General features: G+C 51.3%; 1 protein-coding gene across 1 annotated transcript; it reads left to right on the top strand.

The window, feature by feature from the left end:
• Window positions 1–468: 468 nt before the first annotated feature.
• LOC144955735 (uncharacterized) lies at window positions 469–14,920 on the top strand (the record flags this gene model as incomplete). The annotated part of the gene is made up of 4 exons (XM_078885878.1): window positions 469–533; window positions 10,893–11,331; window positions 12,239–12,313; window positions 14,767–14,920. Coding segments are annotated over exons 1-4 (710 nt in total), but the record flags the coding sequence as incomplete, so codon positions are not given.
• Window positions 14,921–16,123: the final 1,203 nt, after the last annotated feature.

Here is a 16,123-nt window from a genome sequence, read left to right on the forward strand (position 1 = left end):
TCACTCACTCATACACTCACTCATACACTCACTCACTCACTCACCAAGAACAACCAGTTCCAGAGCCTCATGCAGTTTGCAGAACCACACCAAGCTCTGCAGGCTAAGCAGGTGACACTCACTCACTCACTTACACACTCACTTACACACTCACTCATACACTCACTCATACACTCACTCACTCATACACTCACTCACTCATACACTCACTCATACACTCATACACTCACTCACTCACTCATACACTCACTCACTCATACACTCACTCACTCATACACTCACTCATACACTCACTCACTCATACACTCACTCACTCACTCATACACTCACTCATACACTCACTCATACACTCACTCACTCATACACTCACTCATACACTCATACACTCACTCATACACTCATACACTCACTCACTCACTCATACACTCACTCACTCATACACTCACTCATACACTCACTCACTCACCAAGAACAACCAGTTCCAGAGCCTCATGCAGTTTGCCGAACCACACCAAGCTCTGCAGGCTAAGCAGGTGACACTTACACACTCACTTACACACTTACACACTCACTCATACACTCACTCACTCATACACTCACTCACTCACTCATACACTCACTCACTTACACACTCATACACTCACTCACTCATACACTCACTCATACACTCACTCACTCACACACTCACTCACTCACTCATACACTCACTCACTCATACACTCACTCATACACTCACTCACTCACTCATACACTCACTCACTCACTCATACACTCACTCATACACTCACTCACTCACTCATACACTCACTCATACACTCAGTCACTCACTCATACACTCACTCACTCATACACTCACTCATACACTCACTCACTCACTCACCAAGAACAACCAGTTCCAGAGCCTCATGCAGTTTGCAGAACCACACCAAGCTCTGCAGGCTAAGCAGGTGACACTCACTCACTCACACACTCACTCACTCATACACTCACTCACTCATACACTCACTCACACACTTACTCACTCATACACTCACTCACTCATACACTCACTCACTCATACACTCATACACTCACTCACTCACTCATACACTCACTCACTCATACACTCACTCACTCATACACTCACTCATACACTCACTCATACACTCACTCACTCACTCATACACTCACTCACTCATACACTCACTCACTCATACACTCACTCATACACTCACTCACACACTCACTCACTCACTCATACACTCACTCACTCATACACTCACTCACTCATACACTCACTCATACACTCACTCATACACTCACTCATACACTCACTCACTCATACACTCACTCATACACACACTCATACACTCACTCACTCACTTACACACTCATACACTCACTCACACACTTACTCACTCATACACTCACTCACTCATACACTCACTCACTCATACACTCACTCATACACTCACTCATACACTCACTCATACACTCACTCACTCATACACTCACTCATACACACTCACTCATACACTCACTCACTCATACACTCACTCATACACTCACTCATACACACACTCATACACTCACTCACTCATACACTCACTCACTCATACACTCACTCATACACTCACTCATACACTCACTCACTCATACACTCACTCATACACTCATACACTCACTCACTCACTCATACACTCACTCACTCATACACTCACTCATACACTCACTCACTCATACACTCACTCACTCATACACTCACTCATACACTCATACACTCACTCACTCATACACTCACTCACTCACTCACTCATACACTCACTCATACACTCACTCACTCACACACTCACTCACTCATACACTCACTCACTCACCAAGAACAACCAGTTCCAGAGCCTCATGCAGTTTGCAGAACCACACCAAGCTCTGCAGGCTAAGCAGGTGACACTCACTCACTCACACACTCACTCACTCACTCATACACTCACTCACTCATACACTCACTCATACACTCACTCACACACTCACTCACTCACTCATACACTCACTCACTCATACACTCACTCATACACTCACTCATACACTCACTCATACACTCACTCACTCATACACTCACTCATACACACTCACTCATACACTCACTCACTCATACACTCACTCATACACACACTCACTCACTTACACACTTACACACTCACACACTCACTCACTCATACACTCACTCGCTCACACACTCACTCACTCATACACTCACCCACTCATACACTCACTCACTCATACACTCACTCACTCACTCAGTCACTCACTCATACACTCACTCACTCATACACTCACTCACTCATACACTCACTCATACACTCACTCACTCATACACTCACTCACTCATACACTCACTCACTCATACACTCACTCACTCACTCATACACTCACTCACTCATACACTCACTCACTCATACACTCACTCGCTCACACACTCACTCACTCATACACTCACTCACTCACTCATACACTCACTCACTCACTCATACACTCACTCACTCACTCAGTCACTCACTCATACACTCACTCACTCATACACTCACTCACTCATACACTCACTCGCTCACACACTCACTCATACACTCACTCACTCATACACTCACTCGCTCACACACTCACTCACTCATACACTCACCCACTCATACACTCACTCACTCATACACTCACTCACTCAGTCACTCACTCATACACTCACTCACTCATACACTCACTCACTCATACACTCACTCATACACTCACCCACTCATACACTCACTCACTCATACACTCACTCACTCACTCATACACTCACTCACTCATACACTCACTCACTCATACACTCACTCGCTCACACACTCACTCACTCATACACTCACTCACTCACTCATACACTCACTCACTCACTCATACACTCACTCACTCACTCAGTCACTCACTCATACACTCACTCACTCATACACTCACTCACTCATACACTCACTCACTCAGTCACTCACTCATACACTCACTCACTCATACACTCACTCACTCATACATTCACTCACTCATACACTCACTCACTCATCCACTCACTCACTCACTCAGTCACTCACTCACTCACTCATACACTCACTCACTCATACACTCACTCACTCATACATTCACTCACTCATACACTCACTCACTCATACACTCACTCACTCACTCAGTCACTCACTCACTCACTCATACACTTACTCGCTCACACACTTACTCACTCACACACTTACTCACTCATACACTCACTGACTCATACACTCACTCACTCACTCAGTCACTCACTCATACACTCACTCACTCATACACTCACTCACTCACTCAGTCACTCACTCATACACTCACTCGCTCACACACTCACTCACTCACTCATACACTCACTCACTCATACACTCACTCACTCAGTCACTCACTCATACACTCACTCATACACTCACTCACTCATACACTCACTCACTCACTCATACACTCACTCACTCATACACTCACTCACTCATACACTCACTCATACACTCACTCGCTCACACACTCACTCATACACTCACTCATACACTCACTCACTCACTCATACACTCACTCACTCACTCATACACTCACTCACTCATACACTCACTCACTCAGTCACTCACTCATATACTCACTCACTCATACACTCACTCACTCAGTCACTCACTCATACACTCACTCATACACTCACTCGCTCACACACTCACTCACTCATACATTCACTCACTCATACACTCACTCACTCATCCACTCACTCGCTCACACACTTACTCACTCATACACTCACTCACTCACACACTCACTCACTCATACACTCACTCACTCATACACTCACTCATACACTCACTCACTCATACACTCACTCATACACTCACTCACTCACACACTCACTCATACACTCACTCATACACTCACTCACTCATACACTCACTCATACACTCACTCATACACTCACTCACTCATACACTCACTCATACACTCACTCACTCATACACTCACTCACTCACTCATACACTCACTCACACATTCACTCACTCATACACTCACTCACGCACTCATACACTCACTCACTCACTCATATACTCACACACTCATACACTCACTCACTCATACACTCACTCACTCACTCATACACTCACTCACTCATACACTCACTCACTCACTCATACACTCACTCACACATTCACTCACTCATACACTCACTCACTCACTCATACACTCACTCACTCACTCATACACTCACACACTCATACACTCACTCACTCATACACTCACTCACTCACTCATACACTCACTCACTCATACACTCACTCACTCACTCATACACTCACTCATACACTCACTCATACACTCACTCATACACTCACTCACACACTCATACACTCACTCATACACTCACTCACTCATACACTCGCTCACACACTTACTCACTCATACACTCACTCACTCATACACTCACTCACTCATACACTCACTCATACACTCACTCATACACTCACTCACACACTCATACACTCACTCATACACTCACTCACTCATACACTCACTCACACACTTACTCACTCATACACTCACTCACTCATACACTCACTCACTCATACACTCGCTCACACACTTACTCACTCATACACTCACTCATACACTCACTCACACACTCATACACTCACTCATACACTCACTCACTCATACACTCACTCATACACTCGCTCACACATACACTCACTCACTCATACACTCACTCACTCATACACTCACTCACTCATACACTCACTCACTCATACACTCACTCATACACTCACTCATACACTCACTCATACACTCACTCACACACTCACTCACTCATACACTCACTCATACACTCACTCACTCATACACTCACTCACTCATACACTCACTCACTCACTCATACACTCACACACTCATACACTCACTCACTCATACACTCACTCACTCACTCATACACTCACTCACTCATACACTCACTCACTCACTCATACACTCACTCATACACTCACTCATACACTCACTCATACACTCACTCACACACTCATACACTCACTCATACACTCACTCACTCATACACTCGCTCACACACTTACTCACTCATACACTCACTCACTCATACACTCACTCACTCATACACTCACTCATACACTCACTCATACACTCACTCACTCATACACTCACTCACACACTTACTCACTCATACACTCACTCACTCATACACTCACTCACTCATACACTCATACACTCACTCACTCACTCATACACTCACTCACTCATACACTCACTCACTCATACACTCACTCATACACTCACTCATACACTCACTCACTCACTCATACACTCACTCACTCATACACTCACTCACTCATACACTCACTCATACACTCACTCACTCATACACTCACTCACTCATACACTCACTCACTCATACACTCACTCATACACTCACTCATACACTCACTCACTCACTCATACACTCACTCACTCATACACTCACTCACTCATACACTCACTCACTCACTCACTCATACACTCACTCACTCATACACTCACTCACTCATACACTCACTCATACACTCACTCATACACTCACTCACTCACTCATACACTCACTCGCTCACACACTTACTCACTCATACACTCACTCATACACTCACTCATACACTCACTCACACACTCATACACTCACTCATACACTCACTCACACACTCATACACTCACTCACTCATACACTCGCTCACACACTTACTCACTCATACACTCACTCATACACTCACTCATACACTCACTCACACACTCATACACTCACTCATACACTCACTCACTCATACACTCGCTCACACACTTACTCACTCATACACTCACTCACTCATACACTCACTCACTCATACACTCACTCACTCATACACTCACTCACTCATACACTCACTCACTCATACACTCACTCATACACTCACTCACACACTCATACACTCACTCATACACTCACTCACTCATACACTCACTCACACACTCACTCATACACTCACTCACTCATACACTCACTCACACACTCACTCATACACTCACTCACACACTCACTCATACACTCACTCACACACTCACTCATACACTCACTCACACACTCACTCATACACTCACTCACACACTCACTCATACACTCACTCACACACTCACTCATACACTCACTCACACACTCACTCATACACTCACTCACACACTCACTCATACACTCACTCACACACTCACTCATACACTCACTCACACACTCACTCATACACTCACTCATACACTCACTCACTCATACACTCGCTCACACACTTACTCACTCATACACTCACTCACTCATACACTCACTCACTCATACACTCACTCATACACTCACTCATACACTCACTCATACACTCACTCACTCATACACTCACTCACACACTTACTCACTCATACACTCACTCACTCATACACTCACTCACTCATACACTCATACACTCACTCACTCACTCATACACTCACTCACTCATACACTCACTCACTCATACACTCACTCATACACTCACTCATACACTCACTCACTCACTCATACACTCACTCACTCATACACTCACTCACTCATACACTCACTCATACACTCACTCATACACTCACTCACTCACTCATACACTCACTCGCTCACACACTTACTCACTCATACACTCACTCATACACTCACTCACACACTCATACACTCACTCATACACTCACTCACTCATACACTCGCTCACACACTTACTCACTCATACACTCACTCACTCATACACTCACTCACTCATACACTCACTCACTCATACACTCACTCACTCATACACTCACTCACTCATACACTCACTCATACACTCACTCACACACTCATACACTCACTCATACACTCACTCACTCATACACTCACTCACTCATACACTCACTCACACACTCACTCATACACTCACTCACTCATACACTCACTCACACACTCACTCATACACTCACTCACACACTCACTCATACACTCACTCACACACTCACTCATACACTCACTCACACACTCACTCATACACTCACTCACACACTCACTCATACACTCACTCACACACTCACTCATACACTCACTCACACACTCACTCATACACTCACTCACACACTCACTCATACACTCACTCACACACTCACTCATACACTCACTCACACACTCACTCATACACTCACTCACACACTCACTCATACACTCACACACTCACTCATACACTCACTCATACACTCACTCATACACTCACTCACACACTCACTCATACACTCACTCACTCATACACTCACTCACACACTTACTCATACACTCACTCACTCATACACTCACTCACTCATACACTCATACACTCACTCACTCACTCATACACTCACTCACTCATACACTCACTCACTCATACACTCACTCATACACTCACTCATACACTCACTCACTCACTCATACACTCACTCACTCATACACTCACTCACTCATACACTCACTCACACACTCACTCATACACTCACTCACACACTCACTCATACACTCACTCACACACTCACTCATACACTCACTCACACACTCACTCATACACTCACTCACACACTCACTCATACACTCACTCACTCACTCATACACTCACTCACACACTCACTCATACACTCACTCACACACTCACTCATACACTCACTCACACACTCACTCATACACTCACTCACACACTCACTCATACACTCACTCACACACTCACTCATACACTCACTCACACACTCACTCATACACTCACTCACACACTCACTCATACACTCACTCACACACTCACTCATACACTCACTCACACACTCACTCATACACTCACTCACACACTCACTCATACACTCACTCACTCACTCATACACTCACTCACACACTCACTCATACACTCACTCACACACTCACTCATACACTCACTCACACACTCACTCATACACTCACTCACACACTCACTCATACACTCACTCACACACTCACTCATACACTCACTCACACACTCACTCATACACTCACTCACACACTCACTCATACACTCACTCACACACTCACTCATACACTCACTCACACACTCACTCATACACTCACTCACACACTCACTCATACACTCACTCACACACTCACTCATACACTCACTCACACACTCACTCATACACTCACTCACACACTCACTCATACACTCACTCACACACTCACTCATACACTCACTCACACACTCACTCATACACTCACTCATACACTCACTCACTCATACACTCGCTCACACACTTACTCACTCATACACTCACTCACACACTCACTCATACACTCACTCACACACTCACTCACTCATACACTCACTCACACACTCACTCATACACTCACTCACACACTCACTCATACACTCACTCACTCACTCATACACTCACTCACACACTCACTCATACACTCACTCACACACTCACTCATACACTCACTCACACACTCACTCATACACTCACTCACACACTCACTCATACACTCACTCACACACTCACTCATACACTCGCTCACACACTTACTCACTCATACACTCACTCATACACTCACTCATACACTCACTCACACACTCACTCATACACTCACTCACACACTCACTCATACACTCACTCATACACTCACTCACACACTCACTCATACACTCGCTCACACACTTACTCACTCATACACTCACTCACACACTCATACACTCACTCACACACTCACTCATACACTCACTCACACACTCACTCATACACTCACTCACACACTTACTCACTCATACACTCACTCACACACTCACTCATACACTCGCTCACACACTTACTCACTCATACACTCACTCATACACTCACTCATACACTCACTCACACACTCACTCATACACTCACTCACACACTCACTCATACACTCACTCACACACTCACTCATACACTCACTCACACACTCACTCATACACTCACTCACACACTCACTCATACACTCACTCACACACTCACTCATACACTCACTCACACACTCACTCATACACTCACTCACACACTCACTCATACACTCACTCACACACTCACTCATACACTCACTCACACACTCACTCATACACTCACTCACACACTCACTCATACACTCACTCATACACTCACTCACTCATACACTCACTCACACACTCACTCATACACTCACTCATACACTCACTCACTCACTCACACACTCACTCATACATGTGTGTATACTGTGTGTGTGTGTACTGTGTGTGTGTACTGTGTGTGTGTGTACTGTGTGTGTGTACCGTGTGTGTACCATGTGTACTGTGTGTGTGTACCGTGTGTGTACCATGTGTACTGTGTGTGTGTGTACTGTGTGTGTGTGTGTATACTGTGTGTGTGTGTACTGTGTGTGTGTACCGTGTGTGTACCATGTGTACTGTGTGTGTGTGTACTGTGTGTGTGTGTGTATACTGTGTGTGTGTGTACTGTGTGTGTGTACCGTGTGTGTACCATGTGTACTGTGTGTGTACTACACCACCCAGACGCTGGACGGGCAGCACATCTACAATGGCTGTTGCACCCTGCGCGTGTGTGTACTGTGTGTGTGTGTGTGTGTACTGTGTGTGTACTGTGTGTGTGTACTGTGTGTGTACTGTGTGTGTGTGTGTGTGTACTGTGTGTGTGTGTGTGTGTACTGTGTGTGTGTGTGTGTGTACTGTGTGTGTACTGTGTGTGTGTACTGTGTGTGTACTGTGTGTGTGTGTACTGTGTGTGTGTGTGTGTGTACTGTGTGTGTACTGTGTGTGTGTACTGTGTGTGTACTGTGTGTGTGTGTGTGTACTGTGTGTGTGTACTGTGTGTGTACTGTGTGTGTGTATTGTGTGTGTGTACTGTGTGTGTGTACTGTGTGTGTACTGTGTGTGTACTGTGTGTGTACTGTGTGTGTGTGTACTGTGTGTGTGTACTGTGTGTGTGTGTGTGTACTGTGTGTGTGTACTGTGTGTGTACTGTGTGTGTGTGTGTGTACTGTGTGTGTGTACTGTGTGTGTGTACTGTGTGTGTACTGTGTGTGTGTACCGTGTGTGTGTACCGTGTGTGTACCGTGTGTGTACTGTGTGTGTGTACTGTGTGTGTGTGTGTGTACTGTGTGTGTGTACTGTGTGTACACTGTGTGGGTGTACTGTGTGTGTGTGTGTGTACTGTGTGTGTACTGTGTGTGTGTGTACTGTGTGTACTGTGTGTGTGTACCGTGTGTGTACTGTGTGTGTGTACTGTGTGTGTGTGTGTGTACTGTGTGTGTGTACCGTGTGTGTGTGTGTGTACTGTGTGTGTGTACTGTGTGTACACTGTGTGGGTGTACTGTGTGTGTGTGTACTGTGTGTACCACCCAGACACTGGACGGGCAGCACATCTACAACGGCTGCTGCACCCTGCGCGTGGGTGTACTGTGTGTGTGTGTGTGTACCATGTGTACACCGTGTGTGTACCATGTGTACACCGTGTGTGTGTGTACACTGTGTGTGTGTGTACTGTGTGTACTGTGTGTGTGTACTGTGTGTGTGTGTACTGTGTGTACTGTGTGTACACTGCATGTGTGTGTGTACTGTGTGTGTGTGGGTGTACTGTGTGTGTGTGTGTGTACTGTGTGTACCACCCAGACACTGGACGGGCAGCACATCTACAACGGCTGCTGCACCCTGCGCGTGGGTGTACTGTGTGTGTGTGTGTGTACTGTGTGTACACCGTGTGTGTGTGTACACTGTGTGTGTGTGTACACTGTGTGTGTGTGTACTGTGTGTACTGTGTGTGTGTACTGTGTGTGTACCACCCAGACACTGGACGGGCAGCACATCTACAACGGCTGCTGCACCCTGCGCGTGGGCTTCTCCAAGCTGCTCGCGCTCAACGTTAAGTACAACAACGACAAGAGCCGCGACTACACTCGCTCCGACCTGCCCAGCGGCGGGGGGCAACCGGGCCAAATCGGCCTAGGCGGAGGCGGAGGCGGAGGAGGAGGCCTAGGTTTAGGCCTAGGCGGAGGAGGCTTAGGCCTAGGCGGTGGAGGAGGCGGGAGCCTGGGCCTAGGCGGAGGAGGCTTAGGCCTAGGCGGAGGTCCACAGCTCCCCTACCACCACCACCACCACCAGCAACAGCAGCAGCAGCAGCAGCAGCTGCATCATCAGCAGCAGCAGCAGCTGATGATGCACGCGGCTGGGATGAGCGGTCTTGGCGGGGTTGGAGCGTCGGGCATGGGGGAAAACTCATTGCTTGGTGAGTGTGGGGGGGGGGTGGGTGGGTGGGTGAGTGGGTGAGTGGGTGAGTGGGTGGGTGGGTGAGTGGGTGGGTGAGTGAGTGGGTGGGTGAGTGGGTGGGTGGGTGGGTAGGTGGGTGGGTAGGTGGGTGAGTGGGTGGGTGGGTGGGTGAGTGGGTGGGTGGGTGGGTGAGTGGGTGGGTGGGTGAGTGGGTGGGTGAGTGGGTGGGTGGGTGAGTGGGTGGGTGAGTGGGTGGGTGGGTAGGTGGGTGGGTAGGTGGGTGAGTGGGTGGGTGGGTGAGTGGGTGGGTGAGTGGGTGGGTGGGTGAGTGGGTGGGTGGGTGAGTGGGTGGGTGAGTGAGTGGGTGGGTGGGTGGTTGAGTGGGTGGGTGAGTGGGTGGGTGGGTGAGTGGGTGGGTGGGTGGGTGGGTGAGTGGGTGGGTGGGTGGGTGAGTGGGTGGGTGAGTGGGTGGGTGGGTGAGTGAGTGAGTGGGTGGGTGAGTGGGTGGGTGGGTGAGTGGGTGGGTGGGTGGGTGGGTGGGTGGGTGAGTGGGTGGGTGGGTGGGTGGGTGGGTGGGTGAGTGGGTGGGTGAGTGGGTGGGTGGTTGAGTGGGTGGGTGAGTGAGTGGGTGGGTGAGTGGGTGGGTGGGTGAGTGGGTGGGTGGGTGGGTGGGTGAGTGGGTGGGTGGGTGGGTGAGTGGGTGGGTGGGTGGGTGAGTGGGTGGGTGGGTGGGTGAGTGGGTGGGTGGGTGGGTGAGTGGGTGGGTGGGTGGGTGGGTGAGTGGGTGGGTGAGTGGGTGGGTGGGTGGGTGGGTGGGTGAGTGAGTGGGTGGGTGGGTGAGTGGGTGCTCGCTAACATCACTTGCCCCTGCCGTCTGGTCAAGGCTACGCGGGTCACCTTTGTTTTGTCTGTGGCGCTGTGAGTAGGAACTCCGGCTTCAGCCGGCCTGCTGGGAAACCCATTCCTCAAGTCCTCCCACTATGGAAACAGCTCCCCAACGGGTGAGTGGGTGGGTGGGTGAGTGGGTGGGTGAGTAGGTGGGTGAGTGGGTGGGTGGGTGGGTGGGTGAGTGGGTGGGTGAGTGGGTGGGTGAGTGGGTGGGTGGGTGGGTGGGTGAGTGGGTGGGTGGGTGGGTGAGTGGGTGGGTGAGTGGGTGGGTGGGTGAGTGGGTGGGTGGGTGGGTGGGTGGGTGGGTGGGTGAGTGAGTGGGTGGGTGGGTGGGTGAGTGAGTGGGTGAGTGAGTGGGTGAGTGAGTGGGTGGGTGGGTGGGTGAGTGAGTGGGTGGGTGAGTGGGTGGGTGGGTGGGTGGGTGGGTGAGTGGGTGAGTGGGTGGGTGAGTGGGTGGGTGGGTGGGTGGGTGGGTGAGTGGGTGGGTGAGTGGGTGGGTGGGTGGGTGAGTGGGTGGGTGGGTGGGTGAGTGAGTGGGTGGGTGGGTGGGTGAGTGAGTGAGTGGGTGGGTGGGTGAGTGGGTGGGTGGGTGAGTGAGTGGTTGAGGGGGTGAGTGAGTGGGTGGGTGGGTGGGTGAGTGGGTGGGTTGGTGGGTGGGTGGGTTGGTGGGTGAGTGGGTGGGTGGGTGAGTGGGTGGGTGGGTGGGTGGGTGAGTGGGTGGGTGAGTGAGTGGGTGGGTGGGTGGGTGGGTGGGTGAGTGAGTGAGTGAGTGAGTGGGTGGGTGGGTGGGTGAGTGGGTGGGTGGGTGGGTGAGTGAGTGGTTGAGGGGGTGGGTGAGTGAGTGGGTGGGTGAGTGAGTGGGTGGGTGGGTGGGTGAGTGGGTGGGTTGGTGGGTGAGTGGGTGGGTGGGTGGGTGAGTGGGTGGGTGGGTGGGTGGGTGGGTGGGTGGGTGAGTGGGTGAGTGGGTGAGTGAGTGGGTGAGTGGGTGGGTGAGTGGGTCGGTGAGTGGGTGGGTGGGTGAGTGGGTGGGTGAGTGGGTCGGTGAGTGGGTGGGTGGGTGAGTGGGTGGGTGAGTGAGTGAGTGGGTGAGTGGGTGAGTGGGTGGGTGAGTGGGTAGGTGGGTGGGTAGGTGGGTGGGTGGGTGAGTGAGTGGGTGGGTGGTTGAGTGAGTGGGTGGGTGAGTGGGTGGGTGGGTGAGTGAGTGAGTGAGTGGGTGGGTGGGTGGGTGAGTGGGTGGGTGGGTGTGTGAGTGAGTGGGTGGGTGGGTGGGTGGGTGAGTGAGTGGGTGAGTGGGTGGGTGAGTGGGTGGGTGGGTGGGTGAGTGAATGAGTGAGTGGGTGGGTGGGTGAGTGTGTGGGTGAGTGAGTGAGTGAGTGGTTGAGTGGGTGAGTGGTTGGGTGGGTGAGTGGTTGAGTGAGTGAGTGGTTGAGTGAGTGGGTGAGTGGTTGAGTGGTTGAGTGGTTGGGTGGGTGAGTGGTTGAGTGGTTGAGTGGTTGGGTGGGTGAGTGGTTGAGTGAGTGAGTGGTTGAGTGAGTGGGTGAGTGGTTGAGTGGGTGAGTGGTTGAGTGGGTGAGTGGGTGAGTGGTTGAGTGGGTGAGTGGTTGAGTGGTTGGGTGGGTGAGTGGGTGAGTGGTTGAGTGAGTGAGTGGTTGAGTGAGTGGGTGAGTGGTTGAGTGGGTGAGTGGTTGAGTGGGTGAGTGGTTGAGTGGGTGAGTGGTTGAGTGGTTGGGTGGGTGAGTGGGTGAGTGGTTGAGTGAGTGAGTGGTTGAGTGGGTGGGTGAGCGAGAGGCTACACGGGAGATCTTTGTTATTGGTGTGTGCGTGTCTCTGTGTCTCTGTGTGTGTGTCTCTGTGTCTCTGTGTCTCTGTGTGTCCGTGTCTCTGTGTCTCTGTGTGTGTGTATCTGTGTGTCCGTGTCTCTGTGTCTCTCTGTGTGTGTGTCTCTGTGTGTGTGTTTCTGTGTCCCTGTCTCTGTGTCCGTGTCTCTGTGTCTCTGTGTCTCTGTCTCTCTGTCTCTGTGTCTCTGTGTCTCTGTCTGTGTCTGTGTCTCTGTCTCTCTGTCTCTGTGTCTCTGTGTCCGTGTGTCTCTGTGTCCGTGTGTCTCTGTGTCCGTGTGTCTCTGTGTCTCCGTGTGTCCGTGTCTCTGTGTGTGTGTCTCTGTGTGTGTGTCTCCGTGTCTCTGTGTGTGTGTCTCTGTCCGTGTCTCTGTGTCTCCGTGTGTCCGTGTCTCCGTGTCTCTGTGTGTCCCTGTCTCTGTGTCTCTGTGTCTCTGTGTCCGTGTCTCTGTGTGCGTGTCTGTGTGTGTGTCTCTGTGTGTGTGTCTCCGTGTCTCTGTGTCTCCGTGTCTCTGTGTGTCTGTGTCTCTGTGTCTCTGTGTCTCTGTCTCTCTGTGTCTCTGTGTCTCTGTGTCTCCGTGTCTCTGTGTGTCTCTGTGTCTCCGTGTCTCTGTCTCTGTGTCTCCGTGTCCGTGTGTGTCTGTGTCTCTGTCTCTGTGTCCGTGTCCCTGTCTCTGTGTCTCTCCGTGTCTCCGTGTCTCTCCGTGTCTCTCCGTGTCTCCCTGTCCCAGCGATGTCTCAAATGTCCATGGGCTCCTCCCCCCCGATGGGGCTGGGGCTGCCTCTGGGTGGACAACCTCCGATGATGGATGGCAACGTCACCAGCCCAGTGCTTCTTGTCAGTAACCTGGACCCAGAGGTGAGACACGGGGGGGGGGGGGCTGGGCTGGGGGGGGGGGCTGGGCTGGGCTGGGGGGGGCTGGGCTGGGGGGGGCTGGGCTGGGCTGGGCTGGGGGGGGGGCTGCCTCTGGGTGGACAACCTCCGATGATGGATGGCAACGTCACCAGCCCAGTGCTTCTTGTCAGTAACCTGGACCCAGAGGTGAGACACGGGGGGGGGGGGGCTGGGCTGGGGGGGGGGGCTGGGCTGGGCTGGGGGGGGCTGGGCTGGGGGGGGCTGGGCTGGGCTGGGCTGGGCTGGGGGGGGGGGGCTGGGCTGGGGGGGGGGCTGGGCTGGGAGGGGGGGGCTGGGGGGAGGGGGGGGGGGCTCATCCCTCACGAAAGCAGCATCACCTTTTCACTCACAACTACTACCACTCACCACCACCACAACTCACCACCACCACCACTCACCACCACCACCACTCACCACCACCACCACCGCTCACCACCACCACCACCACCACCACTCACCACCACTCACCACCACCACCGCTCACCACCACCACCACCACCACCACTCACCACCACCACCGCTCACCACCACCACTCACCACCACTCACCACCACCACCACCACCACCACCACCACCACTCACCACCACCACCACTCACCACTCACCACCACCACCACTCACCACCACCACCACCACCACCACCACCACCACCACCACCGCTCACCACCACCACCACCACCACCACTCACCACCACCACCGCTCACCACCACCACCACCACCACCACCACCACCGCTCACCACCACCACCACCACCACCACCACCATCACCACCACCACCGCTCACCACCACCACTCACCACCACCACTCACCACCACCACTCACCACCACCACTCACCACCACTCACCACCACCACCACCACCACTCACCACCACCACTCACCACCACCACTCACCACCACCACTCACCACCACCACTCACCACCACTCACCACCACCACTCACCACCACCACTCACCACCACCACTCACCACCACCACTCACCACCACCACTCACCACCACCGCTCACCACCACCACTCACCACCACCACTCACCACCACCACTCACCACCACCACTCACCACCACCACTCACCACCACCACTCACCACCACCACCACTCACCACCACCACCACCACTCACCACCACCACCACCACCACCACTCACCACCACCACTCACCACCACCACTCACCACTCACCACCACCACTCAC

Source organism: Lampetra fluviatilis, unplaced genomic scaffold (assembly GCF_964198595.1).
Source record: "Lampetra fluviatilis unplaced genomic scaffold, kcLamFluv1.1 SCAFFOLD_1406, whole genome shotgun sequence".
Classification (NCBI taxonomy): Eukaryota; Metazoa; Chordata; class Hyperoartia; order Petromyzontiformes; family Petromyzontidae; genus Lampetra; species Lampetra fluviatilis.